Source organism: Penicillium macrosclerotiorum (genome assembly GCF_028827735.1).
Source record: "Penicillium macrosclerotiorum strain IBT 26536 chromosome Unknown utg000010l_segment0_segment0, whole genome shotgun sequence".
NCBI lineage: Eukaryota > Fungi > Ascomycota > Eurotiomycetes > Eurotiales > Aspergillaceae > Penicillium > Penicillium macrosclerotiorum.
In genome coordinates, this window is record NW_026643089.1 from 594,647 (window position 1) to 620,993 (window position 26,347).

At 51.1% G+C, this 26,347-nt stretch overlaps 14 protein-coding genes across 14 annotated transcripts; 7 read left to right on the top strand and 7 right to left on the bottom strand.

Annotated features, from left to right (window-relative positions):
* Window positions 1-371: 371 nt before the first annotated feature.
* Window positions 372-2,365, top strand: N7462_009892 (Zn(II)2Cys6 transcription factor; the record flags this gene model as incomplete). The annotated part of the gene is made up of 2 exons (XM_057081606.1): window positions 372-494; window positions 563-2,365. The coding sequence occupies 2 exons, from the start codon at window positions 372-374 to the stop codon at window positions 2,363-2,365; spliced, it is 1,926 nt and encodes a 641-aa protein (XP_056928646.1).
* Window positions 2,366-2,894: 529 nt separating this feature from the next.
* On the bottom strand, window positions 2,895-6,469 carry N7462_009893 (uncharacterized protein; the record flags this gene model as incomplete). The annotated part of the gene is made up of 3 exons (XM_057081607.1): window positions 2,895-3,082; window positions 3,162-5,589; window positions 5,684-6,469. 3 exons carry the CDS (start codon window positions 6,467-6,469, stop codon window positions 2,895-2,897), a joined length of 3,402 nt encoding a protein of 1,133 aa, XP_056928647.1.
* Window positions 6,470-6,893: 424 nt separating this feature from the next.
* N7462_009894 (uncharacterized protein) lies at window positions 6,894-7,514 on the top strand (the record flags this gene model as incomplete). The annotated part of the gene is made up of 1 exon (XM_057081608.1): window positions 6,894-7,514. The coding sequence occupies one exon, from the start codon at window positions 6,894-6,896 to the stop codon at window positions 7,512-7,514; it is 621 nt and encodes a 206-aa protein (XP_056928648.1).
* Window positions 7,515-7,986: 472 nt separating this feature from the next.
* On the top strand, window positions 7,987-10,516 carry N7462_009895 (bifunctional aminopeptidase/epoxide hydrolase; the record flags this gene model as incomplete). The annotated part of the gene is made up of 10 exons (XM_057081609.1): window positions 7,987-8,310; window positions 8,383-8,467; window positions 8,558-8,777; window positions 8,853-8,970; window positions 9,051-9,170; window positions 9,261-9,386; window positions 9,443-9,456; window positions 9,510-9,738; window positions 9,847-10,334; window positions 10,396-10,516. The coding sequence occupies 10 exons, from the start codon at window positions 7,987-7,989 to the stop codon at window positions 10,514-10,516; spliced, it is 1,845 nt and encodes a 614-aa protein (XP_056928649.1).
* Window positions 10,517-10,794: 278 nt separating this feature from the next.
* N7462_009896 (uncharacterized protein) lies at window positions 10,795-11,919 on the bottom strand (the record flags this gene model as incomplete). Its single annotated transcript, XM_057081610.1, has 3 exons — window positions 10,795-11,306; window positions 11,407-11,791; window positions 11,851-11,919. The coding sequence occupies 3 exons, from the start codon at window positions 11,917-11,919 to the stop codon at window positions 10,795-10,797; spliced, it is 966 nt and encodes a 321-aa protein (XP_056928650.1).
* A 656-nt stretch (window positions 11,920-12,575) lies between these two features.
* N7462_009897 (TIP41 family protein) lies at window positions 12,576-13,537 on the bottom strand (the record flags this gene model as incomplete). The annotated part of the gene is made up of 3 exons (XM_057081611.1): window positions 12,576-12,689; window positions 12,746-13,136; window positions 13,212-13,537. The coding sequence occupies 3 exons, from the start codon at window positions 13,535-13,537 to the stop codon at window positions 12,576-12,578; spliced, it is 831 nt and encodes a 276-aa protein (XP_056928651.1).
* Window positions 13,538-13,872: 335 nt separating this feature from the next.
* On the top strand, window positions 13,873-15,151 carry N7462_009898 (aurora family serine/threonine-protein kinase; the record flags this gene model as incomplete). The annotated part of the gene is made up of 4 exons (XM_057081612.1): window positions 13,873-13,965; window positions 14,024-14,702; window positions 14,738-14,970; window positions 15,026-15,151. The coding sequence occupies 4 exons, from the start codon at window positions 13,873-13,875 to the stop codon at window positions 15,149-15,151; spliced, it is 1,131 nt and encodes a 376-aa protein (XP_056928652.1).
* A 315-nt stretch (window positions 15,152-15,466) lies between these two features.
* On the bottom strand, window positions 15,467-16,313 carry N7462_009899 (mitochondrial inner membrane protease ATP23; the record flags this gene model as incomplete). The annotated part of the gene is made up of 3 exons (XM_057081613.1): window positions 15,467-15,694; window positions 15,763-16,022; window positions 16,085-16,313. 3 exons carry the CDS (start codon window positions 16,311-16,313, stop codon window positions 15,467-15,469), a joined length of 717 nt encoding a protein of 238 aa, XP_056928653.1.
* Window positions 16,314-16,536: 223 nt separating this feature from the next.
* On the top strand, window positions 16,537-18,130 carry N7462_009900 (glutamate 5-kinase; the record flags this gene model as incomplete). The annotated part of the gene is made up of 5 exons (XM_057081614.1): window positions 16,537-16,573; window positions 16,641-16,828; window positions 16,918-17,028; window positions 17,085-17,180; window positions 17,234-18,130. The coding sequence occupies 5 exons, from the start codon at window positions 16,537-16,539 to the stop codon at window positions 18,128-18,130; spliced, it is 1,329 nt and encodes a 442-aa protein (XP_056928654.1).
* A 285-nt stretch (window positions 18,131-18,415) lies between these two features.
* Window positions 18,416-19,489, bottom strand: N7462_009901 (putative beta-1,6-glucan biosynthesis protein (Knh1); the record flags this gene model as incomplete). The annotated part of the gene is made up of 4 exons (XM_057081615.1): window positions 18,416-18,478; window positions 18,535-19,048; window positions 19,129-19,229; window positions 19,310-19,489. 4 exons carry the CDS (start codon window positions 19,487-19,489, stop codon window positions 18,416-18,418), a joined length of 858 nt encoding a protein of 285 aa, XP_056928655.1.
* A 247-nt stretch (window positions 19,490-19,736) lies between these two features.
* N7462_009902 (signal recognition particle receptor subunit beta) lies at window positions 19,737-20,753 on the top strand (the record flags this gene model as incomplete). The annotated part of the gene is made up of 2 exons (XM_057081616.1): window positions 19,737-19,949; window positions 20,010-20,753. 2 exons carry the CDS (start codon window positions 19,737-19,739, stop codon window positions 20,751-20,753), a joined length of 957 nt encoding a protein of 318 aa, XP_056928656.1.
* Window positions 20,754-21,130: 377 nt separating this feature from the next.
* On the bottom strand, window positions 21,131-22,504 carry N7462_009903 (putative short chain dehydrogenase/reductase; the record flags this gene model as incomplete). Its single annotated transcript, XM_057081617.1, has 5 exons — window positions 21,131-21,181; window positions 21,255-21,871; window positions 21,926-22,165; window positions 22,236-22,268; window positions 22,333-22,504. Coding segments are annotated over 5 exons (1,113 nt in total), but the record flags the coding sequence as incomplete, so codon positions are not given.
* Window positions 22,505-22,841: 337 nt separating this feature from the next.
* N7462_009904 (cystathionine beta-synthase CYS4) lies at window positions 22,842-25,246 on the bottom strand (the record flags this gene model as incomplete). Its single annotated transcript, XM_057081618.1, has 5 exons — window positions 22,842-23,435; window positions 23,502-24,178; window positions 24,289-24,323; window positions 24,384-24,890; window positions 25,203-25,246. The coding sequence occupies 5 exons, from the start codon at window positions 25,244-25,246 to the stop codon at window positions 22,842-22,844; spliced, it is 1,857 nt and encodes a 618-aa protein (XP_056928658.1).
* Window positions 25,247-26,048: 802 nt separating this feature from the next.
* Window positions 26,049-26,228, top strand: N7462_009905 (uncharacterized protein; the record flags this gene model as incomplete). Its single annotated transcript, XM_057081619.1, has 1 exon — window positions 26,049-26,228. One exon carries the CDS (start codon window positions 26,049-26,051, stop codon window positions 26,226-26,228), a length of 180 nt encoding a protein of 59 aa, XP_056928659.1.
* Window positions 26,229-26,347: the final 119 nt, after the last annotated feature.

The window sequence follows — 26,347 nt, forward strand, 5'->3', positions numbered from 1 at the left end:
ATGACCCCCTGGCCCCACCAAGTCCAGACTAGGCAATTCTTGTTGGGACGGAGCGACGTTATCGTGAGCAATGGGCTGCCCCGCTGTTCCCCGGACTTTTCTCGAGCAGATCTTGTCCACAAGAGACCTGAATTCTGGAAGATGCGCAGAAGCCCAGAATCTCTGGTGGTGAAACTTGTGTCCCACTAGATTATCCTTCGCTACAGCAGTCAATGGCTAAAGTCTGCACCGATATGCTTGAAGGTCTTATGAATTGAATACGGCAGCGGAGTTGCATGATACGTCTCCGGGCTTGGACTCAATATTTACCCCGGTGTCAACAATACGCCCACTCTTCTGATATATATCCCGGAGACCTGGCACTGTAAATCATGACTTCACCCCCAGAGAGGGACATTGACCATGTCGTGGGGAGTGAGCTTGATTTACTAGTCCACAAAAAGCGCTCCACCTCAGAGGCGACGGAGTACCCACGGAGACGGGCAACAATTGCTGTAAGCGTCTCTCGGAAGGGCTGTAGTCCGTGAACCTGATTGATGAAACTAAGAAACATTCAATCCAGTGTCAAATATGTCGATTGCGCAAAACGCGATGTAACGGAGCACGCCCGAAATGTCAACTCTGCACCGATCTTGATGCCGAGTGCGTGTATCGAGAACCCGGTATCAAATTGGATGCGGGCGATAAACTGATTCTGGAACACCTTGCCCGAATCGAAGGTCTGTTGCATTCCAGCTTGGTAAGCCAAGGAACTTCCCAGCTGGCCTTGTCATCCACCTCTCCTGCTACTAGCAACGATACGGGGATAGGGAGTGAGGATCCAGTTGGCAAGGTAAACGGTGTTACAGCAGCGGCCTCTGGGAAGATGTCTGCAGTGGGACTTGGGTCATGGGTCAATCCGCCTCCAACTATTAGCATATCAACCATGCCGAAAGTACACACCACCCCGGCGTTGCACCTTTTACAGTGGCCACTTATCCGAGATTTGGTTTCAGAGCCTTATGATCCCCAGAATTTGCTTCAGCTGGAGATGGCTCGCGAACCCTTACGGCTGACCCCGAATTCCGGATTTGACTTGGCCAATGTGCCTGCCTATATGCAGGCGTTCTTCCACAATGCCAACGTATGGTATGCCTGCGTCAATCCATATACCTGGAATCGATACTATAGGGCTGCTCTTGCACAGGGGTTTCAAGATGGGCCTGTTAGCTGTCTTGTCCTGTTGGTGCTGGCCCTGGGCAGCGCCAGTCGGAATGGTAGCATAGCATTCCTGCCACCAGATCATGAACCACCAGGGCTACCATTTTTTGCCGCAGCATGGAGCCTTCTACCATCCATCATGATGCGCAACTCTGTTATCGCAACCCAATGCATGATTCTCGCATCGGCCTACTTGTTCTACTTGGTGCGGCCCTTGGAGGCCTGGACCTTGCTCTCCAACGTAAGCATGAAGTTACAGCTACTCTTCGGCAACCCGAGCCGGGTTCCCGCACAATGGAAAGAACTAAGTGTTCGAGTGTATTGGAACTCGCTGTTGTATGAAAGCGATCTTCTGGCCGAGTTGGATCTTCCGCACTCTGGCATCGTGAATTTTGAGGAGATTGTTGACCTGCCTGGAGGATTTGAAGAAGAAGATGACGACGACGAGGACGAAGGTTTGGACGAAGATCGAATTGCGGATAAGACCCGCACCAGTGGATTCACGGAAGACCTGGTGGGACGCGATGAGCTCTGGTATTTTCTAGCCGAGATCGCTCTACGGAGACTCTTGAATAGAGTCAGTCATCTCATTTACCAGAAAGACAGTTCGCATACACTGTCATCTCTCGGGCCGATCGTTTCAGAGCTGGACTTCCAACTGTCGCAATGGTATGACAGTTTGCCCCAGCCAGTTCAATTTCCCCTCGCACAGAGGCCGCTCTCCAACCCGGTACAGACAGTACTGAGACTCCGGTATAACGCATGTCGAACGATCATCTATCGTCCGTATATCCTTGCCGTATTTGAGAATGAGCAGACCGGCGCCGATCCAGGCGTGCGCGAATGCTGCCGAAGATGTCTTGATGCGACAGTGCGACAGCTGGAGCACATCGCTAGCCACCGGGAAGGTCACCTTCCGTATCTCTGGCAGGGAGCATTGTCGATGGTCTCACAGGCCCTATTGATCATGGGTGCAACCATGTCGCCGACTCTTTCGACTCTACTTCCACCTCCTCTGAGGGTTGATGCTATCATCTCCAGTGTAGTTGCTGAAGTTGAGAGTTACGCCCATCTAGCGCCGAGTTTGAAGCTCTCTGCCGAGATCATCCGCGACGCCGAAAGACGACGGCAAATATGCCTGCGGTCCGCTGGTATTACCATTTAACAGATTTCTATCTAGTCTGGTTTTTGTACGAATTATTGATGGAATTTTTCAAACAATATGTTTTTGCGCTTGCCTAGTATCTAGGTTATAAGCATTTTGAAATCCGTCATAATGTATATCTCTATCTTTAAGCCAAAAAAGGTGAAAGAATTGAACATCATAGCTTGCATATAAAATGCATTGCTCGGGTATGAGCTGAGGAGAAGATGCAGGTGGAGTATAATGGGAATCGAGGGACAAAACCGAAGTTTCACAAGAAAACAGAGATGAGGCAAAGAGCAAATAGATACAATCCCATCTCATGAGAATTATGTTCTTTGAATCATATCTGAACGAGGCAAATCATGGTATCTTAAAAGACATGGCGGCGGGTCAATATGGACGTCAAAAACAGAATATAGGCATAGAGAATCAAACTGGCTTGCAAGACCTAAAGGTGCCAGTGGCAAAAAAGCCAGGGGTGGATGAGGGCTGGTAAAAACCCATGACAAAGGTCTATCGTATGGAATAGCGCTGCTTGTATGGTGGCTTAGATCAATACCCACTCGCTGCCCCGCTTGATAAACTTATCAAGCATCAAGCCCACATCGGTCAGCGCAAAGCGACATACGAAGAAACCGAAGAACTCGGCCGCATGGCGTGTACTGAGCTCCAACCCAACATGAGTTGGGGAGGAGTGTTTGAGGCCAGGATCTTCAACCTGGTGGGCGATTTGATCTATGTTCATCAGTATAAAGGAGAGATAAAAAATATTCAAATTCACATGTAGCAGATAAAAGGGTGGGTTCACGCATACCTAATACTTGGGCGGCATCAAAGAGGCGCGCCAAAGCCCCCATATAATGTGAATTCGGGCCTGAGAACTCAAGTGAAGTAACATTGCGTCTTGTGTGAGGCGTGGGCCCAGAAGTCATGGGAACCGAGTGAAGTGTAAGGTTCTCTTTGTTGCTTTCACGTCCACTCGGGAAGGAGTTGCTGGTGGTGCCGATACCAGAAGTCTTCGCGCGAAGTCGTTTCCAAGATTGAAGATAAGACTTGTTGGAAGTACCCGAAGTTCTCGACGGGGCAGGTTCAGCGTGAGCAGGATCTTCTGCAGCAGCATTCGGTTTAAAAAGTGGTATGGCTGTGTGAACACCGACTTCATTGCCCAATCTCTTAGATAGCGCCATTTGAACTTGGTCCAGAACGCTTTCAAGTGCCTGCATCTCCTCCAGCACGGCGTCCGCATCGTAGGTATCGACCTGAGAGAGTTTGAGTAGGGCGGCTGTCAGCAGATCGCAATTGGATACTTTGTCTTCCAGTGCCTTGATTTTGACATTCTTCACGCGCCAAACATCTCGAGGGATAAAGAGTTTCGCTGACAGATAACCACCGTGAGGATGAGCAATCGTCTGATACAGGCATCGCATCAGCCAGAACGGGCGAAGAAGGAAGGACTCTGGGCAAGGTTCAAGCGGGAGGGGGGCATTCGCCACAAGAGAATTAGGGCGCCCCAATGCAGTAGGCGAGTGAATATCACAATCAAAGAGATTGAGACCGCCGGTAGGAAGACCATTTTGCGTGAAGTATGCACCCGTGGGGGTGGGCATTACGGGGACGCTACTTGCCAACGCAGCTTTTTGGATATCCAGTGTGGGAAAGGAACCACTCCACGGGGTGGTGGGTGAGCCAGGAGCCGTATCAGGTGTTGGAACAGACACATTGCGATTCCGAAACGCTTTGGAATTGGAATTGGAATTGGAATTGTCCAGTCCGTCTGGAGCGGAGGGGACCTTGCCCATGGGTCGTGCGGAGGCAGGTAATGGCGGAAGCCCGGGTTCGTCGTCTTCTTGTGTACGAGTTTTTGCAAGGTTGATATTGTCCATAACCGAACCAACGGATGGATTGCGCTTTGAGGAGTGCATAGTGGGCCTTAGACTTGGGGTGGAAGCTCTGGGTGGATCCTGAGACGGTTCGTCTTTGGGAAGAGGAGGTGGTGGTGGTCGACTGGCGAGGGGAGTTGAGGAGGAATCCAGATTCGACGCATTGGATTCTGTGCGAGAACGAGTCCCTGTCTCGATTTTTAATTCCGCAGCAGGCTGCGCGGAAAGTCTGCGGGCTCGCACGCCAGGAATGGGAGGCGGGCCCATGGGAGGAGGCGGTGGAGGTTTGGAGAAAGATGCACGTTCTGTTGGTAGGACAGGGAAATCGGAAGATGCTGGCACGGGAGGTAGCGCGGCAGATGGAGGAGAGGAAGGTAACAGGTCTCGTTCGATGCTCTCAGAAGGTAGCACATCATCATCCTCAGTGAGGGTAGAGAGAGTCGCGCCAGTACCCGTGATGTTTGAGGCGGCGGAGCTTTCCCAAGTTCGTCCGGACATGTTGCTAGAATCGGATTCACGAGGCAGGGCCGATTTAGATTGGACCCCAAATTCAAAGTCGTCCATGACGTAGCCCTTGGTCATCTCTTCTAGCAGACGCTCCTCTTCCTCTGCCTCCTCATCCAAATAACCAGAATTGCGGCCCACGGGGTTCACCAGAACATGTTGTTCCTGAATATGGCGCAACTCCCGGCCCCGATTCATGGCTGCCTCGGCCTCCAATTCAGCTTCTCGGACACGCTGTTTGGCAAGTTCAATGTTCCTTCGAGCGTTGGCCACGATGTCGTCGCTTTCCTCTTCCTTGTATTCCATGACGGGTTCGAGACCATCATCATACGCTGCCTCAACGGCTGCATCGAGCGCCGCATCGAATTCAGCCTCGGTATCCGTGCTGATCCGACGACTCGTCCGGCGCCGCAGATATACAGACGATGCCTTTGAATTCGCAGAGGAAGGAGAAGAGGCCCCAGATTCATCAATGGTATCCAACCATGAAGTAGACTCGTTGCTTTCGAGGCCTGCCAGGGTATCCGTGGATTGTCCATTATAGGCGGCCAGATTGTTGCCGAGGCTTGAAGGGGTGGATCGCCCAGAGGGACCCGCGGGTCGAAGTGATTGACGACGAGGCGGAATTGCCTCCGAGGGCAAGGATCGTGATTCTTCAAGTGCTGCTTGAAGAGCCAGGCTGGAATGCGCCGAGCTATGCTCGCTCTCAACATGAGAATCATCGTGAGCAGACGATTGGAGTAATTCCCCATACGACTCTTGGCTCAGCGGACGCTCAGGCAGCGCTTTCCCATCGTGTGTCGGGAGAGGCAAGTCCATGCGTTCCAATTCGGTGATTCGAATCATGTAGGTATCTCGCTGAGTCATTCAATTAGTATGGAGAGTGCTTGTTATCAATTTTGAAGGGCAAAGACGTGGTAACAGAATGAATTGGGTGGGGCAAGGCACCTACAATTTCTTGGAGTTTGAGCTTCTCTTCATCGCCTCCGTTACTTCGAAGCATGACCAGTTGTAGAAGATGGCAGGCGTCACTGTAAGCCTCCATGGCACCTTCGAAGTTGGCCGCATTGTCGAGGAGGACCGCGGTGTTGGCTTTTTGGAGGGCCTTTGACAACATCACTTTTTGGGTTTGACCATGCTGTCGGGTCTCTGCGTCGCCTTCTCCATCTCCGGAGACAGCACCATCACTGATACGCGACATTGCCGGGTCTGAATGCGACGCCTGACTGGGCCCCCGAGAGTCATTGGGGGCCGAGTTTTGAAACAGATGGCTCGCGGCCGTGAAGGAGAGATCGAGATGGGAGGCGGTTGAGTCAGTGGAAAACATTTCCGATGCTCTTAGCTGCGGGAGGCTCAATTCCGGAAGCTCGCCGAGTCCGGGACCCCGATGTGGGCTGTGTCCGGAGAGTGACATTTTTGAGCTACCTCGGCGGTGACTCGTATATTCCGAAGGGCTCTTACTCGACGTCGTGGACTGCGACCAGCGGTTCACACTCCCGAGTCCTTCTTTGATGGGGCTGGTCGGGGTCAACCCGGTCCCGTTCTCCGAGACCACTCCCAGCCCCGTAGACGGGATGGCCCCGGGAGTTTTCACCATTCGATTGCGGGATGCGGGCCGTGACGAACGCGAGGCCGGGCGATGGGGAGGGGGGGCGGGTGGCACCTCTGTAAACGGACCCGACGGGCGTCGGGGGTGGAATGGTCGGGCTTCATCTTCTAGGGCCGAGCGGTGTAGCATTTTTGAGGCTTCGATTTTGGGAATGGATGGACGGGGGAGGGGGTTATTAGCGGCCGAAACCTGACATTGAGGATGCGAGTCGGCCCACGAGTGATATCGGGAAGCCGTGCTCCTGAGAACACGAGAACTGAGGGAATTCGTTGGATGAAGGTGGTGGTAATGACTCGGTGGAAAATAGTGGGAGTGGTCGTCAATCCAATCCGGGTATTTTCACTTCATAGTTCAATGGACGGCCGTGGCTTGTCGTGATATCGGATCTGAGTCTGAGTCGGGGTCCCAATCTGAGTCTGGGTCTGGCGGAGCGGATCTTTTGATATGACATGGAATCTCAGCACATGGTGGCTTTTGGCGGCGATCTCGGAGGAGATATAAAGGACTCTATCGCAAGGTGGACGGGAGAGGCATTGCTTCGTGATCTCGACAAATGGGAAGAAAAAAGTCTGCGCAGGCACAGCCTTGCAGGGAAGATGCGGTCACGACAGAACTGAGCCGAGACCTGAAAGACCGGGAAACTAGACGAAAAGAAAACCCTGCCGCGCAATTGTGGTGCGAGGAGAACAATAATCAGGGGCCGCGGTCCCGCGCTGGGTCAGGGGTGGTCCGTGGGTGCCGGGCGGTGGGCAGACAAGGGAATGCGGGGTGGGGGGAGGGGGGAGGGGGGAGGGAGCAGGAACAGGTGAAGAGGACAGAAAGAGGTGAACGGACGAGCGCGAAGGACAAGATGGGATCGGACCGAGCAGACGGTAGGAGGAAGAGAGTTCGAGGGTGGTTGTTTGTTGATTGCAAGGCGGAGAGGGCGCGAGGGAGGGCAAAAGGGGGTGTGACGGAGACTCCCTTAGCGCTCCCGATCGACTTTGCTGGGCTCGGGCGTGAACTGGATGCTCGGGGCTCGATATACTTCTGGACTTTCCGGGCTTTCCAGACTTTCCAGACTGCCAGCACTGCCAGCACTGCCAGCAAGGCAGAGCAACCCAAAAGACAGAAACGGGACCAGAGAACAAACCTACCAACGCGTCAACCCCTCCCCATCGATCCACTGCCTTGACCAAGTATAGATAGACATGCAACATTGAGATATCGCATTGGTCTCGGTCTCTCATCTGATCTATACTCTCTGGCTCGTTCGCATCACACCCGGAGCAAAATTGAGTTTGGTCCAACATGACTGGTCGCAATCAAGAATGGGATCCTCAAATCTGACCCTGAGTTGCCCGGAACCAATGCACCGGACGCAATTCTAGACGTGAAAAGTATACGACGCGCTTCAGTAGATCACTAGAGATCATGGTCGAAGCCGTCGTAACCGCTAAACCGCCATCCCCGCTTAGCACCGGAACAACAACGACGGAACGCCGAAAAAAAAAAAAAAACCCACTTCGGCCCCCTCCCTTCTCCCTCTTCTTTACGTTTTAGGAGACTGGAAACCAAACTTGATGAATCGCGTCTTCAGTCGCCCACTTGGACGTTTCTTTGCACACTCGAGATCTTCCGTCAGCGTCGGCTTTCTCCCCGGCAATATGGCCATGGCATCCACCACCCCGCGGGATCCGAATACGCTAAGCAACTACAACAATTGGCGCTCGACCCACATCACTGCCAACTTTGATATCCTCTTCGACCAGAAGAAGCTGGTCGGCAATGTTGTCCACCAGTTCAAGGCGACCACTGATGCCCAGTCCCGAGAGATCATTCTGGACACCAGCTATCTCGACATCGGCACCATCAAGGTGGATGGCAAGCCCACCCAGTGGGAGCTGTTGCCGTCGCTGGCCCCCTTCGGCACGCCGCTCAAGATCATCCTCGAGAAGGATGTCCAGTTGAACGGGACCGTTGAGGTCGATGTAAGCCTTCCTGTCCTCCGTTTCCGCCGCGTCTCAGATGGTCAAAGAATCCAGACTCAACTCGCCCTATAGATCGCCGTGCAAACCACCGACAAATGCACCGCCCTGCAGTGGTTGACCCCGGCTCAAACCTCCAACAAGAAGCATCCGTACATGTGTAGGTGATTGTGCAGCATCCAGTGCAGCACCCAGTGCTCGCTGTCTCTTGCGAGTGCACGCCGCTAATGCAGATCTCTCGGTCACGCAGTCTCACAATGCCAGGCCATCCATGCCCGGTCCATCTTCCCATGCCAGGACACGCCAGATGTCAAGACCACCTTTGATTTCAATATCACCTCGCCTCTCCCCGTCATGACCAGTGGCCTGCCCATCCGGCAGTCGGCCATGGCCTCTCAATCGGGAAGTCAGCTGTATCGCTTCCACCAGTCGGTCCCGATCCCCAGCTATCTCTTCGCCATTGCCAGCGGGTAAGGAAAGATCCTCTCATCACCGGCCATCTCTTATAGATCTCACACTGATAACGGCTTCCTTCTTCGCTCCAGTGATGTTGCGGAGGCCCCCATTGGCCCTCGCAGTGTCGTGGCCACCAGCCCCGACAAGTTGGATGAATGCAAGTGGGAGCTGGAGGCCGACACGGAGACTTTTATCAACACCATCGAGGTAGGCCGATCCAATTTGATGATCCTGACAAGACATAGGGTACCCACAGGAAGGAGGACCAAAACTGATGAACAAGCCAGAAAATTGTATATCCCTACGTCTGGGGAGAGTATAACGTGCTGATTTTGCCTCCGAGCTTCCCCTATGGTGGCATGGAGAACCCCATCTTCACTTTCGCCACTCCCAGTATCATTTCTAAGGTATTACGTCTCTGATATCTAATCGGAAACCGTTTGCAATTCTGTCCTTGCTAGTGGCGAAAAAAAAACAACAACTAATTCACTGTCCAGGATCGTGAGAACATCGATGTTATTGCCCACGAGCTGGCTCACAGCTGGAGTGGTAACCTGGTGACCAATGCCTCCTGGGAGCACTTCTGGCTCAACGAAGGCTGGACTGTCTATCTGGAGCGACGTGTATGTGATTTCTCGATTGATTGATCCCTGTGAACAGTATGCTAACCCATCCTCAGATTCTGGCTGCCATGTATGTACTCAAAAATGCCCGTGTATTCGACCATTTGATGCTAATCGGTGCAGCCATGGCGAGGCCTATCGCCACTTTTCCGCCATTATCGGCTGGAAAGCTTTGAAGGATTCCGTGGAGCACTTTGGCCACGACCATGAGTTCACAAAGTTGATCACGGACCTGAAGGGCAAAGATCCCGATGATGCTTTCTCGAGCATTCCTTATGAGAAGGGTTTCAACTTCCTGTTCTATCTGGAGAACCTCGTCGGCAAACCCAAGTTCGACAAGTTCATTCCTCACGTGAGCTTATACCCCCCCCCCCCCCCCCCCCCCCCCACATCATGCTTTGCGGTATATTATGCGGGAGCTCGTTTTTTTTTCCCTTGCATTGTTGACATCCTTCCCTAGTATTTTACCACTTTCAAATGCAAGTCGCTAGATTCATACGAGTTCAAGGCTACCATTTTGGATTTCTTCAAGGATGATGCCGAGGCCTCCAAGCTTCTGAACGAGCTGGATTGGGACACATGGTTCTACGCCCCTGGCCTTCCTCCTAAGCCGGAGTTCGACACGTCCTTGGTGGATGTTGTATATGCGCTGGCCCAGAAGTGGGAGACGCTCCCCGGCTCGTCCTTCAAGCCCCAGGCTAGCGACCTCGAGGGTCTGACCGCCAACCAAATTGTCGTTTTCCTCGAACAAATCTTGCTCTGGGAAAAGCCGCTGAGCGCCGAACTTTCCAAGCTAATGGGCAAGGTGTACGGACTCGTCAAGAGCGAGAACATCGAGGTGGCCAACCTGTACCTTCGCTTGGGTATGCAGGCCGGCGATGAATCGGTTATTGAGCCCACCACAGAGCTGCTTGGCCGCATCGGAAGAATGAAGTTTGTGCGACCCTTGTAAGTTATCCCGGTCACTTTCCCCAACTTCAACCCAAGGGAAACTAATGACAGTTTTCAGGTACCGCAATCTCCAAAAGATCAACCGCCCGGTTGCTCTTGAAACCTTCGAGAAGTACAAGGACTTCTACCACCCCATCTGCCGAGCTATGGTTGAGAAGGATCTGTTTGGCAAAAAATAAATGTTCAAGCGCCTTGACTTTCTTATACTTCCCCTATAATATACTAGTTAGAAAAAAGCTCCCACCTGGGAACAAGATACATTGAATAGAGCGTGGTCTGATCAAATTGCTACTATTGTACATGGCTTGGGTACCCTCGCAAAGGGCGAATCTTAGAAGGCACCACGACGACTAATCCGCCAAACGTTAATAACACAGAATAATGAAGAATGAAGAAAGGACAAAGCATCTGAGGCTGTTCGTACATCTGCCAAATCGAATCCAAATACTCGTTCATCTCATTTGGAGCCTTCGGCCAATCGCTGGTCAACAGCAGAGAATCCAAATAGACGAGACTGTTTCCCACTGCCAAGTTCAAAGACAATATCGGCTTCATCCATTTTTGCGAGCTCGGCCAGGACCCGACGCATGTACGCCACCACCCAGGCCACCTTCGTCCAATCGATTTCCTTCCCATCAGGGCCGGCCGAGCTGGCCTTCCACAGGTTTCTCCAGACGGCAGCGCCCAGCACCGCATCGCCCTTGATCAGGCCCTCATCGTATGCAGCTATGATGCCTCGCCATTGGATGAACAGGTCCTTGAGATACTTGTTGCGAATCGAGCGGCTACCCAGGTCATGGAGGACATCCATGCGATGTTCAGCATTATGCGAAAAATGATCGATCAAGTGACGGGAGTAAGTCTGGAAGCTCTCCCGATTGGGAAGAGCACGCAGTCGGACGGTGAGAAGGTACATGTGCAGGAAGGTTATTTGCGACCAGGTAGAGAACGTCGGCGCAAGACCCAATTCTACAAGGAGAAGCCCCAAATTAGTCACCGTCCCCTCAAACGTATATCCAGAATAGAAGATGTCTATGAGCAAACTAAACCCCGAGACGGAATCACCAACCTTTGTACCACCAGCTGTCTGAAACGCCCAGGTGCTCCCCCGACTCCGTGGTAGGCACGGGAACGCCCTTCTGCGACGCCTGAGGAATTTGGTAGTCCGCCTGGGTCGAGCAAGCTTCAAATAGCTTCTGGGTCATGCCATAGGCAATATAAGTTTCGGCAGAGGCACCGGGGGCCGTTGCACTCCTCGCCAGGCGAGACACGGCGGATCCCTGAGAGTATGATCGACTGGGAAGGGTCAAGGACGATCGCGCATGGCTGCGCAGGGAGCGAGGTGTAGATTCCAAGGAAGTGGAGAGGGTCTTCGAAGCCACCTGACGACCAGTAGTCGCCTGGCAGAGGGATTGCGACGTCTTTGAAGAAAGAGATGCGCGTTGGGTGAATGACTGCCAGACTCGATTAGTTCTTGGAGAGATGCAGTAGGATGGAAGGCACAAAATGGTACCTGAAGGCGTTGGCTCTGTGCCGCACGAAAATCGCGCGCCCACAATGTGGTCAATCGTGTAGTAGACATTTTTCTGCCCGTATATTGCGTTGTTTTATCTCATTCGATGAACACGACCTATCTTTTTTTGGAGATGAAGTTCATGTTTGCACTGTTTGCCTCTTGTGGACGGGTCGGGCGATTCCATTGTCCATCCACGGGCCGATCAACGGACAGCGGATTGTAAGCAGAGTGACAAGTGCTGCTCCTGGTTTGATCTGATAGACAAAGGAGAGCATGCGAATATATTATGTCTAGCTGTCAATAATTGCCTTTAAATACTATGTCTAGCTTCATGTTGCCATCTACTCAGTGTTTTTTTTTTATAGAATATAGTGGTGGGCTGCTTCTTCACCGCAGTGAGGTTCTGATTAAGTTCGTCTATTTACAGATCTTCTGTTCTATCTTCATGACATTGATCAGACTATTGGGGGGGGGGGGAGGGGGGATGCAGAGATTGAGTTGAGAAAATTGGTGTCATGAATATGTCCACATATTTGACCTTCGTTATGTCTGAAGAAGGCCAATCAGTATCTGCGCCTTTCAATGACTGCATTTCCCGGTGATTGTAGTGTTTAAAATGGCATTTCTTCTGCTTTTCTTGTTGATTTGATTGCGGGGAAGTACAGTCCATCCAGTCAACGAAAGGAAGGTCTGGACAAGGCCAAGCACCCGCCTCTGCGGCTTCAAGTTTCAAGATCAACACGTTCCGAGCGCCTCGCGACAACAGGAAGCAACTCCGATAATCTGTTGGAATCTCTTAGTAACGCGGGGATATCATCCCGGGTACCGGCCAGCATCTACAGGCGGTCAACAAAACAAAATCTTATAGACATCGGCAGCGAATGGTCCATACCTGTCTGACTTTCTCATATTCACACTCCTTAGACTGGTATTCTCGAATCACCTCGCGAGTCTCAAAATCAACATAGACACGAGTATCGCGAAGACGAATGAGAACATTATCGAGCCTCATGAAGAATCTTGAGAGGAGGAGAAGCCTGCCCGGCATCACGCGGATCTTGCAGGAGAGCATGGCAATCCCATTATCAGCCAGTTCGTCCTCGTATAGAACAACGTCATCGAAAAACAGAATCGGGTCTGGGCGCTTTAAGAGTTCGATTGGGATTGGCTTTGTGGTTTCCTCAAACAGAGGCGCACTGGGGCTGAGAGTGCCAGTGTAGTCGGTACTGTAGGACCAGTCAAATGGCTTAACGATTTCTTTTATCCCTTCATGGGTTTTCTCTCTATTGAAAACGGATGGTCAGGTCTGCAGGCAGACAAAGAGACGGTGATCGGGTGGTTGAAGATGTCATCGGTACCTGCTTCGTTGCCACTCTTTGGAATATGCGACTTGCAGCATCGACTGCCCGGTCTTGTCGACCAGGTTCAGCGCATCAAATGCGTTGAAATTGATTCCCCAGCCACTCTTCTCATGTTCAATGGCGACAAAGTTATCCCCAAATATCATCTCGGGTGGGGCAATTCCTAATTTTTGGGTCATTTCCTCGATGGGTTCGGCTTTCAAAATGGGAAGCTTCTGAGTGAGGATCCGGAAACCGCCGATTGAGATCGACTGCGGCTTGCGCGCCTCAGGGTAGACTGCTGCGCTCCCCGAGGGCATTGCAGGGGAATGGTTGGAAGCCATGATGCTCATTAGACCATGTCGTCATGAAAGCGATGCGTTATCTGGCAAGCGATCTAGAGCTGATAGCGATAGCCCCGCGGCGCACGGAGAAAGAGGCGGGCCGATGCGTTGCCGGGGTGACGCGCTGGGGAACGGCATCCAAACACTGGTTCCTCTGCTCTCGATCTCCAATTTACTCCATCGACCATCCGACAACTGCACCACCGCCCAAGCGAACTGATGATGCTTGTGTGGGCTTGAGCAATCCAACTTGATCTTATCCCTAGTGACCAACAATTCTCTCCTCCTTTCATCCCATCATCCGCTCAGTGACTTTTCATCCTTCTGTTTGAACCATGGCCACCAAGACACTCGAAGCTCGATTTGAGCACTTGTCTGTCAAAGATGAAAAGGAGGCTGGAACCGACCGCACTTATGGCAAGCACAAGGTAAGGCAAACCCGTTTTATATCTTATGCCATATTGTGCTGATAGGATTTCACAAAAGGGCTCCCTCTCGACAGCCATGTCTCTATCCGGTCTTGGAGGTTCGGCGCAAATGAACAACTCCAACCGGGCTCACCTATTGAAATTGGCCCTTCAAAACACCAATGATAGCAAGGTGAATTCTATGAATGTTCCTGCGTCACCGGGCAAGGGCTCGCAAACCTTGGTCACCCGAAACACGGACGAAAATGGAGACCAGCGTAGCGTGGCCCCCCTTTATGATCAGCCCCGACAGCTGCACCTTGGTATGTTTGAGATCGGCAAACCTCTTGGAAAGGGTAAATTTGGCCGTGTCTACCTTGCCAAAGAGCGCTCCTCGGGCTTCGTGTGCGCTCTGAAAGTGCTACACAAATCGGAACTCCAGCAGGGTGGTGTGCAAAAGCAAGTCCGCCGTGAGATTGAGATCCAGAGTAACCTGCGTCATCCCAATGTCTTGAGGCTCTATGGTCATTTCCATGACAGCAAGCGTATTTTCCTGATTCTCGAATTTGCCGGTCGCGGGGAACTGTACAAGCACCTTCGCAAGGAGAACCGCTTCCCCGAGTGGAAGGCGGCCCAATATATAGCCCAGATGGCAGCGGCGCTGAAGTATTTGCACAAGAAGCATGTGATGCACCGGGATATCAAGCCCGAGAACATCCTGGTCGGCATTCATGGAGAGATCAAGATCAGTGATTTTGGTTGGAGTGTCCATGCCCCCAACAACCGTCGCCAGACGATGTGTGGAACACTCGACTACCTCCCCCGGAGATGTTGAACCCTGGATCCCAGGACAAGTGCTACAGTGAGAAAGTTGATCTGTGGAGTCTTGGAGTTCTGACCTACGAGTTCCTGGTTGGAGAGGCACCCTTCGAAGATACTCCCATCATGACACGACGACGAATTACCAAGGGAGACATGTCCGTGCCGTCTTTTGTCAGCCCAGAAGCAAAGGACCTGATCAAAAGAGTATGTTCCAACCGCGTTCTTTCCAAATGCAGAATTAATTGCTAACTAATTCCAGCTGCTTGTTCTTGACCCGGAGAAGCGCATTCCTCTTGATGAAATCCAGCGTCACCCCTGGATTGTCAAGCATTGCACCAAAGACGCCAAGCGGAGCTCTGGTTCGTCAAAGGATGGTAGGGCATGATTTTCTGCGCATGACAGATTGGTGTTCCGGTGTTTTTTCCTTGCTCTTGATTTCTTTCTTTCCTTCTCTTGCCCAGTCCACACGGTATTTCAAGGTTGGAGTATTGTGCATTGTTGGAGTTTCTTTGCTTCCACTGGCGTATAATTGTGGCGGCGTTTGCGATATGGGACATGTGGGCCTTTTTAAATCTTTTGTTCCATGCAGAGTCAATGACATATGATACATTCAAAATGAAAACTTATGGTACAGGTGATCAGATCAGTGGTGAGTAGAGGGGAATTGCAAAGAAAGATCAGGAGATGGGGGAATTTGGTATCATCGGTAGATTTCATCAAAAGGTCTCGTGTCTCGGAAGCAGCTATCCCAGACCTCGTTTACAACCTGTTGAGCATGGGCCTCATCCCGACAATTCGGGCGTGCTCTAACGGATAGGACGGCTCTCCTTCGAACGCACTCTTGGTGTTGTTGAGTGAGCTTCCACTGGCCTCTGCGGAAGAATTCACGCGCCCATCTGCATTCTCCACTGAGCGAACTTGCTCGGATCTGAGAGAAGTTAGCACCAGTCGATATAGTCTTGAGGTGGGAGTCAATTGCAACTCCATCGAGCATACCTCTGTACAGGCAGCATGGCGCAGGTTGTTTGTCCAGTCAACCTTGAAGCGCAAATGGTCATAGGCGTGTAGCATCTCATGAGCCATGGTATCCTCCAAGTGTCCCTGGTCTTTCATCTCGTTTGCACAGAGCAGAATGCCAAACTCAGGATCAAATCCACCCGCCTTTCGGTTCGTGCAACGCCGACAGTAGATGTTATGGCTATGAAGATCGCTACCGAGTTGCCGTATGTTGTCGCTGAGGAATCGGATTACGGGACCTGGATGAGATTATACTCTTAGCCAATTGCTTTCATTCGGGAGAATCAACGATAGTACTCACTATACTGAAGGAGGTAGTCGCGCTGGTCTTCACAGCGCTTGCAATCCGCAGCTTCGTTTCGAATGTCTCGCGCAACCCGGAACTGTTCAATGCCCTCGGAGGACATCTGACCCGTCAGGATGCGGTAGATATTGCGAAACTGCGTGAAGGTCTCATCTCCAGGAATGAAGCCTGTGTCGGGCTTGTCATTTGAAGGCGCAGTCGCACCTGGCGACTGAGAATCCGACATCTTAGCTCAAAGACTCCAGAAAGCGCGCTGTTTGGCGAAGAAGAATCTCCGAGGAGGGCGGAGCGGGTGAACCCGGCAGAATCTGCGGAGGTTCCTCCGATGAAAGCGGCACCATCAAATCTTGTCGAGCGGACAACTCGAGGGATAAAGAAATCTTTTCTTTCAAATTTGAGTGTGTCAGTGGAGGGTTCTTTTATGTTTTTATTGACCAGCCTATGCAACCATGGCGGCCTCGGGGCTGACGATTGTGATTAAACTAGGTGCGGGGAGATATATTCGCATATGACTCGATCCCCAGCAAGACTGACGAACGCAACACACTTCTAGGAACGAGCTCGATTGTCGACGAGAAAACGCACGAGCCTATTCTATCAATCTTGACTCTTATAGTAGAAACGGTTGCAAAGTTACGAAAAGATGGACACCGAGTCGTGCTTGTCTCCTCCGGCGCCGTGGGGGTTGGACTAAGAAGGATGGACGTGGACCAGAGACCAACATACCTGCCTCGAATACAGGTATGAATGCCCAAAGCAAGGAAACAGAGGCCATGGATCTCTAACAACGTAACGGATGAACTCAATGCTGATTCTATGGACATATATAGGCACTTGCAGCCGTTGGTCAGTGCCGACTTATGAGTCTTTGGGACAACATGTTCTCGCACCTTCGAGTTCCCGTTGCCCAAATCCTCCTGACGAGAAACGATATTGCAGATGTAAGACAAGAATTAGGGTATCTCATACTCTGATTGAACGCTGACGTCAAGTATAGAGAACTCAATATGTCAACGCTCAGAATACTTTCGAGCAGTTGTTCGACATGGGCGTGATTCCGATTGTCAACGAAAATGATACCCTTGCAGTTTCTGTATGTTTCTTGACCCTAGGCTACTTGCGGCAGAACTGACATATTACTTGCAGGAAATCAAATTTGGCGATAACGATACCCTTTCCGCGATCACCGCAGCTACTGTCAAGGCCGACTATCTATTCTTGATGACAGATGTCGACTGCCTTTATACCGCCAACCCCCGCAATAACCCTGACGCTAAGCCCATTGAGGTTGTCGACGATATCTCAACTCTCGAGGCGGATGTCTCGTCTGCCGGGTCGGCTCTTGGAACTGGAGGCATGAGCACGAAGATTGTGGCCGCGAAGTTGGGTACCAGTGCGGGTGTGACTACTGTGATCACCAAGAGCTCTAAGCCGGGAAATGTTCATGAGATCGTGAAGTACCTGCAACGGCTCCAAGAAGTATCCAAGTTGAATGGCAATTCCACCGATGATCAGCCGCTGGATCTCCCTGTTCCTCCTCTCCATACTCGGTTCCTTCCCTCTAACACCCCGATTCAGTCCCGCACATTTTGGCTACTTCATGGCCTCACGCCCCACGGCACTATCTATATTGACCATGGAGCGTACGATGCCCTCCAAAACAAGGCCAGTCTTCTCCCAGCCGGAGTTCTTGGAGTTGAAGGTCACTTTGGCCAACATGAATGTGTGCGCCTGGTGGTCGTGGAGAAGCCTTCTCCCGATGCGCTAAACGGGGATTTCCTCCATCATGGGCAAGAGCCCAAGGAAGTTGGTCGTGCGCTTGTGAATTACGGCAGTCTGGAAATTGCACATATCAAAGGTCACCGAAGTACACATATTGAGTCCCTGATCGGCTATGCAGACAGCGAGTACGTTGCGCTGCGGGAGAACATTTCCTTTCACCCCGAAGACCGACACAATCACCCTGCGACTCCGACATTGTCTCCCGTATTAGACGAGTGCAAGTCCCCAAGTTCACAACGCGACACGAATCATGAAGAATGAAGGACATTATAGACCAAAAATACATTGATACATTGCACATATGGAGAGAGTGCCTTGATTTGCTTGGAAGATAGCCAAGTTTCAACATACTTGTATGGGAAAGCACAAAAGTTTCATCACATTGTGGTTACGAGTGGTACCTACTAGTCCGGATGCAGAGGTATAAGTTTATGTTTATTGAATTATGCTGAGCTGGCGCTCAGCACTTGACGACTCATATTGATGGAATCCAAAGAGAAATTAATAGGTACTGAGTCAAAAATAGAAGTAAAGGCAGACTCAATTCTATCGGCGTTCCAGGAATTGCTGCATCCTCTTGTCTAATGTGGGTGCAGCTGCAGGAGCAGCCTAGACTTAATTAGCATTTGAAACCAAGAAAAACAAACATTGCTTGCTCGACTTACGGTGTTCTCAATGCTGTGTGTAGTCCAAGTCAAGTAGGCGGTGTCGGTGTACTCAACGGTAGGGGCAGGAAGATAGGTAGTTGCGATAGAAAAAGGAAATGGTGGGTACTGAGGTGTGGGGGATCTGTCTGCAATGGTGGTTCCGGCACGCTTAGGCATCGGAGCATATTTGGTGAGGCCGGTTTGCTCTCCATAAGGAATGGTGTGAGGGTCGACGAGACGCTTCCGCAATTCATTTCGTTCTATTTCGATCGGAATAGTGGGTGAAGGGAATTCTAAGAAGGATCTTGTCGCCTCCTCACGAATGTCACTGTTCAGGGCTGATCCATTGAAGGCCGGAGCCAGATCAGCGGAATTGAGCAGGTTGGCACCCCCACCAGGGGCAAGGGGAGTGTGATAGGTTGCATTGATTTCACGGCATCTGACACTTTGGAAGAGAAGGAGCCTTTCATATGGGTCAAGGTAAAGTGTGATGTGAATCCAGACCAATGTTCCTTGGGATCCGATGGAACCACTTTAAGGAAACTGAGGTGGTGGTGCCAAAGGATCAGTTTAAACATGCTATATTCATGAATTTTGAGACATTGGACATACTATGCATTCAAGTCGTTTCCCCCCATATTCAGATCCACCTGAAATGAAACCAAGTCGCCAGGTGCCACCACAGTGTCTTGGATAACTCGTGCGAGAGAAGCCTATATACCTCTACGTGATCAGCCACGAATTATCCAGAGGATGTAGAATAGAAAAAACGATCGCATCGATGAATACTCACGTAGGCTCCCGTCGATTCATCACCAGCACATAGGTAGAAATCGTAACGACCGGAGGTGTGACCATCAAATGCCCAGACCAGACTCACAGGGTCCCGGCCATCAAAGCTCAGGCCACTCAGGGTCTGGGCCGACGTGGTCTTTAGAGCAACAAGAGCAGACAACACCCGACCGAATCGCATGCTGGGCTTGGGATGGAAGATTGAAGAAGCCAGAATGAATCCGGGATGAAGCGGACCAAGGGGGAAGGAAGTGCGTTTACGCTCCCCCTTGGCCCATGGTATGTAGAAAGCCAGACTCTCTCATTCCGCATGTCCTGACATGCAAATGATGCGCGGCGCTAAGATAAGCTTAGTGGCCCGTGCTATCGGGACCGGACTTCTTTCGGCTCGTGAGGCTTCCCGTTGAACTTCCCATCAGCCCACCACCATGGCGAGTCAAGCAGGTTGGAATTCAGTGACTGGCATCGCAACGCTGTTGCTGGATGGCAACTGGGTCTCCATTGTCATCGCCATCATAATTACCTTCGGTGTTCCGATTACCCTGCATTTCCTTTTCTACCGCGCCGTAGCCTCGCCGCCCTCCAGCAACTTCATCCTCCTAGGTCCTAGCGGAGCGGGCAAGACAGCTTTCACTACGCTGGTGAGGTTCCAATCTCCTCTATTAGGTTCAGAAACCCCATAACGCTGACTTTCCTTACAGCTCGAAGCTAAATCCTCCCCGGCTTCGAATAAGTCTCACAGCACTCACACCTCCCAGATCTCTACTCTGGTCTCAGTCAGCCTTCCCCCGACTGTCCCCACTGCCTCCAATCGCTACCGTTCTGTCAATGATCCCTCATTGAAGGAAGCTGTACGGAACCCGGTCAGATATCGCCTGCGGGATACCCCCGGGCATGGAAAGCTTCGGGCCTCTCAGGGGATCTCCGAGCTTCAGTCTATGTCCACGTCCAACGACACAAAGATGAAGCTCCGTGGCGTGATCTTCATGGTTGACACCGCAGCTCTTGTGGATGAAACTACTCTCCGAGATACCGCGACGTACCTGCACGACGTCCTATTGGTTCTTCAGAAGCGCGCCCTGGGTAAAGGCAAGTCCTCGACCAAACGGGTCGCGGAAGTCCCTGTCTTAGTCGCCGCAAACAAGCAAGATCTGTTCACCGCGCTGCCACCAGGCTCAGTGCGTGAGAAACTGGAGGCCGAAATTGATCGCATCCGGAAGTCCAAAACCAAAGGCTTGATGGATGCTAGTATGGACACTGGAGTAAATGATGAGGAAGAAGAGGTTCTGGGTGATGACGATGCCCAGGGTATCTTCACCTTCAAGCTTCTTGAGGAAGTGGGTGTCAAGGTTGATGTAGTTGGTGGTGCGGTCAAGGGTGACGAGCAGGAAGAACTGGGCTCTGGCGTTCGTCGCTGGGAGGAGTGGGTTGGCATGTGTTTGTGAGCTATATGGACTCGATTTCAAAACGCTACCTGGTATAAACTGCCCATAAGAACCTTTGATGGCTTTATTGTTGATATTCATCGATCCTTCTCTGTCATATTGCACATATACTGCTTGTACCTATAATGTATAGGGAGCCGAGCCACTAGGTTCAAATTAGGCGCCAGGTACTCGTGGATCCTTGAAAAAAATGCTATAATTTAACTCCCCTTTCGAGTTCTCTTCAATTGAGCGTAGTGGGTTCACAGATGAGTTTAAAAGTATTGAATTGAAGAGGCCGTTTTAGACGCCTACTGCACGTACTCGTACCAATTATTATACCGAAGAGCTGTAGGCGCCCAAGACTTCAAGCACAAACTGTCCAACTTTCGTTACCCATTCTTCCAGTTTGGCCCTAGGATCTTGGTGACATGTGTATCAATCCATTCCTGGACGACAAAAAATCACGGTTCAGTTCGGCAAAATTTTCACAGCCAGATCTAGGGAGGAGATACAACATACCCACAACTGTTGCCCGAGGTACATGTCTTTGCCCATCGGGCTCGGATCAGAGGAAGTCGCAATGGGGATGAAGTACTCCCCGCGAAAATTCATGTCCTTCACTTCGGCACTCGCTGCGAGGTAGATCGCCGTTGCTGCACCATCTTCAGCCGTCTGTCCCAAACGTGAGCCGATCATGCGCATGAGTAGTCCAATCCAAGCTCCAAAATAAGAGCTCCAGGCCAGCCATTGGGCTGTGACTATGTTTCCAGGGAAGTATGAGTTGACATAGATCTGCTTGCTAGGTGGATCTTGGTCCTCGAGAAGCCGACGACTCAATTCTTTAGCAAAGAGGATGTTTCCAAGCTTTGAACGACCGTAGCGCCACATGCCATCATAAAGAGCTGGCCATTTTATGCGTGTCGGGGACGTGAGTAGGTCACAGTCAAGACGTCGACAGATAAGGTGCAGAGAAGACGTAGTGACCACCACACGAGCACCATTGGGGGCTATTGAGGCAGCATTCTTAAGAAGCGGAAGAAGTACCGTCGTGAGAACCTGGTGACCGACACAGTTGGCTGCGAAGACATGGTCGATATTTTGGGGCGAGCGCTGACACTCATATGGCACTCCAAGTCCTAATTGGAAAGATTATTTTCAAGATCTTGACTGGAGTCTCAAGACAGCCCTACCAGCATTACAGATCAGAATGTGGATGAGGTCTGTCTTTGCCTTGATATGTTCACAGGCCGTACGAACACTTTCGACATCGCCCAGATCAGCTTGAACAAATTCAACTTGTACAGAATCATCACTGAGTGTGATGCCATCACGGCAAATCCATTCCTTCCGCGCGATGTTAAACTTGTCCTCGCTTCTGGCGACAACAATCACTTTCTCAATCCCATGGAGCAAGAGCTGAGCTGTGATCTCTAGACAATTATAATATGGTCAACTCTTCTGAAGGACTCGAAAATAACAGTGCTGAAGCAATAATTGGACTGGCTTGCCTTTGCCAATGCCTTCTTGCCCGCCCTATTGATGATGAAGTCAGTATACTTCAACGAAGCGATTTATGAGGACATATGGAACGGCATACTGTCACAACAGCCACCTTCCCATCTAGTTCTGGTGTATCCTGCAAAGAGAAATTCCGGTAGGTGAAAAATCCCGTCATTGTACTTACTCTTTCGTTCTTCAAGAGATCCAGCGCTGTCAAAAACGGAAATGCCAGTCAGAATTGAGCAGAAGGTTTGGTGACCATACGTCATTGTTGAAGTGTGGAGGCAAAAGGGCAACAAGTACCGTCACATAAGCAGCTCCTTGGTTCCCGTCACTGGAAAGATGTCTATTGAAAATTTATATTATTGTTGAATGCAATGCTCTATCTTCATAGCAATATAGGCAAATCTCATGGCATGTTGAAACCAATGGAAGTCTTCAAAACAAAGGAAACGCCCACCCCTCCCCCCCCCCCCCCCCAAAAAAAAAAGATGAAACCCATTCAGAATCCAGCATGTTGAAACTCCATCCAAGAAGCATAGCATTTCTTGAAACGCGGGCGGTTAAGGAATTTTAGTACCCAGCGGATAGTCGTGATCATGTCATTCAAGCACCATTCGCCTTGCCATTATGAAGCATCCAGGTGAGCAGGTCCACCTTGGTCACAACGGCCAACGGCTTCATGGCACCAGTCTCATCCTTCTCTGTCACAACAGCAGCGCTGTTCCACTCGAAGAAGCGGTTCAAAACGCTGAGAGGGGTATCCATGGTGATTTCCATAAACTGGCGGCGCTTGGTTTGGCTATTGCCCGCAATGCGGCTTGCGCCCAGGTCGCGAGGGTCAGTCACTACCTCCGGAATCTTGGAGAAGTCGAACATGACCTCGGAAACCGGAGTTTTTCCAGTGGCACGGCCGTGAGTCAGTCGACTGAGGACGTGACCCAGGGTAACAAGACCGACAAGTCTCCGCCCAGACGATGCAAGGACAGGCAGCTGATCAAAGCCCTTGTCACGCATGATTTCGATGGCGGCTTCACAGGCAAAGCTTGCAGTAACAGTGGTTATCGGCTTCAAGCGAAGAGCGCTGACTTTCGCTCCAGCCAAAGGGTCGGTTGAAGCAGGAGCCTGTTGTGCTTGAGCAGCAGGGGTGGGAAGCGCAGGCAGAAGATCGTTGGCTGCCAGCCAATCATCGTCGGCAAACTGGTTGATAATAGTCAGAATCAGGTTATAATAGAAATAAAAGACTGGGAATGATGGCGATCTTACCTTCGAGAGGTAACTACGGATGCTATCCGGGAGAACAACAACAACGACATCGTCTGGAGCGAACTTGCGTTCCTCGTTGGCTTTAACCAAAGCCGCGACAGCACTTCCACTGCTACCACCAACAAGAAGACCTTCCTCAGCGATCAGACGACGCGAGTACTGGAAAGATTCCTTGTCGGCAGTCTTATACCAACGGTCCACAATCTTCTGGTCCAGCACATCGGGAATGAAATCATAACCAATACCCTCGACCTTGTAGGGCTCATTGACGTGGGCCTCATTCAACGACTCGGGCAAGGCGAGGATGGAGCCATGGGGGTCGGCCGCGATCACTTCCACATTGGGGTTGTGTTTCTTGAGGCCACGGGCAATACCGGTAATTGTACCTCCAGTGCCTGCACCGGCCACGATGGCATTAATCTCGCCATTGGTCTGGGTCCAGATTTCTTGAGCGGTTCCAAACTCGTGGGCGTTAGGGTTATTCTCGTTGCCGTACTGATCCAGGATGTGGGCATTGGGCAACTCCTTCTGCAGACGTTTCGCGACACCAATGTGAGACTCGGGGGAGTCATAGGCAGCTTCGTTGGGAGTACGGATGATGGTCGCATTCAGGGCACGGAGGACGGCAACCTTCTCTGCCGACATCTTCTCTGGGAGCGTGATGATGGTCTTGTAGCCTGCAACATGCCAGAAAAAAGAAGGTCAGCATTGGAACCTTACCAGGGAACCAACCATGTGCTCATCTCTCCCTCTCTCTCCCCTCTTTCTCTCTTTTCAAAAGACTCACCCTTGACAGCGCCAACTAGAGCCAGTCCAATACCACTAGCATGAATGTTAGCAGATGCTCGTGTTCTATGCCGACAAAAGAAGAAAAAAACATACGTGTTGCCACTGGTGGGCTCAATCAGAGTATCACCAGGCTTGATGCGGCCCGATCGCTCAGCCTCCTCAATCATACGGAGCGCAATACGGTCCTTGACACTACCACCAGCATTGAAGTATTCCAGCTTCGCATAGACAGTGGCCTCGATCCCCAGGCTGCGAGGCAGGCGGTTTAGTCGCACCAGAGGGGTGTTGCCGATGTGCTGGGTAATCGTGTCCAGCGCCACCGGCGGGATGACAGGTTTCGTGGTAGAAGCCATGGGGATGCAGAATTTGAGCTCCCAGGAGGGCTTGGAGAGGTCAAACGGACAGGAAGGGGAGTGAGAAAGGAAGATTTCACCATCGTCCGATTCGATTTCCTCAGATTTCCCAAGGTTCGCCCCACCCGATGATAACCGCGTTTCGGTGGTGGGCTTTTTTCGGCGGATCGACGGATCGGTCCAGCCAGCGTCACCTGACAAATAGGTTGTTGTTTCCGGTTTGTTTTTCGCGGGTAAGTTTATTTTGCTGGAACGGCAACAGAGCCAGTAATATTGATGGGACAAGTATCTAGATCCGGTGGGATATAAATACATGTACAATTTATAGTATGTCATGGCCATAGACTCGGGTTCAATATATGAACCACCTGTCGTGGTTCATACTTAAAAAGGCGAGATAAGTTCTTCCACGCCACAGAGATTAATTCAACACTATCCACAGACATCTACGATCAAATCTCTGGACTTTAATAGGAGCGGTTCAAGAGCGCTGAAATTTGATAAGGCACAACACTGAAATACCAAGGTATGTCCAGATGTGCCGACTTTGCCAACGTACATATACTCCCAGGTAACAGAGTGGAGCCCTTTCGCCCGCGCCATGCTTGAATCAACTGTACGCTTAGAATGACTTGACCTTTCTTTTGTTTGGGGGGCCGGGGGAAGGATGGCAAAACTTTATTGTATTGCAGAAAATGTATATACGTATATACGTACATATGTGACATCTATTGATGATTTTAGGCATTTAGAATGGTTCTTGAAAGTCTTCAATGTGCTCATGATGTGCTCTTGATCCTCAGGGCCGAATTATATATTTGAACATCGGTCATCGACGTGTTGGCTAGGGGAACCGATCGTCTTTGGTCCTGTTTCTTCTTCTATTTATGAATAATTCGATGCACCTCACACTTATTCTCTCTACCTATTAAATCCTGCGACTCGACCCTCCTTGAAGTCACATGCCCCGGTCAAGTGAGTTCAACTTTGCGAGCATGATCATCAAAGGCTTTGCATCCACCTTCAACCTTTCGGGATGACCGAATGCAGCTCCCCTCCCCCGAACCTTCTTGGTGAACAGACACGCGGGATACGCTTGGCAACCCTTAATCTGAATCTCTCGGAAGCACGTTCGTCACCAGGACCGACGATCCTTTTCCGTCAAAGGGGGTACACACCGGAGCGGGCCATCATTCGGCAGGAGCCAAGCGGGTGGCTGTGCACTGCCCATGGAATCTCCAGTACCCCACAGCCGACGATGTTTCATCCCTGAGCAGAAGAGGTCCGGAAAGACTCTGGATTCTGAAAAGATAATTCTCAGTCAATGATCTTTAATGGCCGATCGGATTGCACAACAGCCAACTGCCCGCGAAAAGGAGCCGGTGGGGCCCGAATTGTGCCCTCGATGACCCGCACCTCGGGCTGTGGTGAAGAAGAAAAAGGAGACGCGGACGATCTTCACGGCAGCCACATCATATCACACAAGCAACCCCCAAAGCAAACTACCCAGATCGCGGACGTGGCGGGTGCCAAGACCCTCTGGCTCGTTCTGTTACTCCGTATCCTGGGCTTATGGCGAGCATGATTGGCTGCCTCGACGTGCCAGCACAACATTTTGGAAGCGGGTTTTTTTATTTGCTCTCCTGTCGCTTGTTTTTGTACGGAGTACGGAGTACTGAGTATACAGCCGCGATTCGCTTTTTC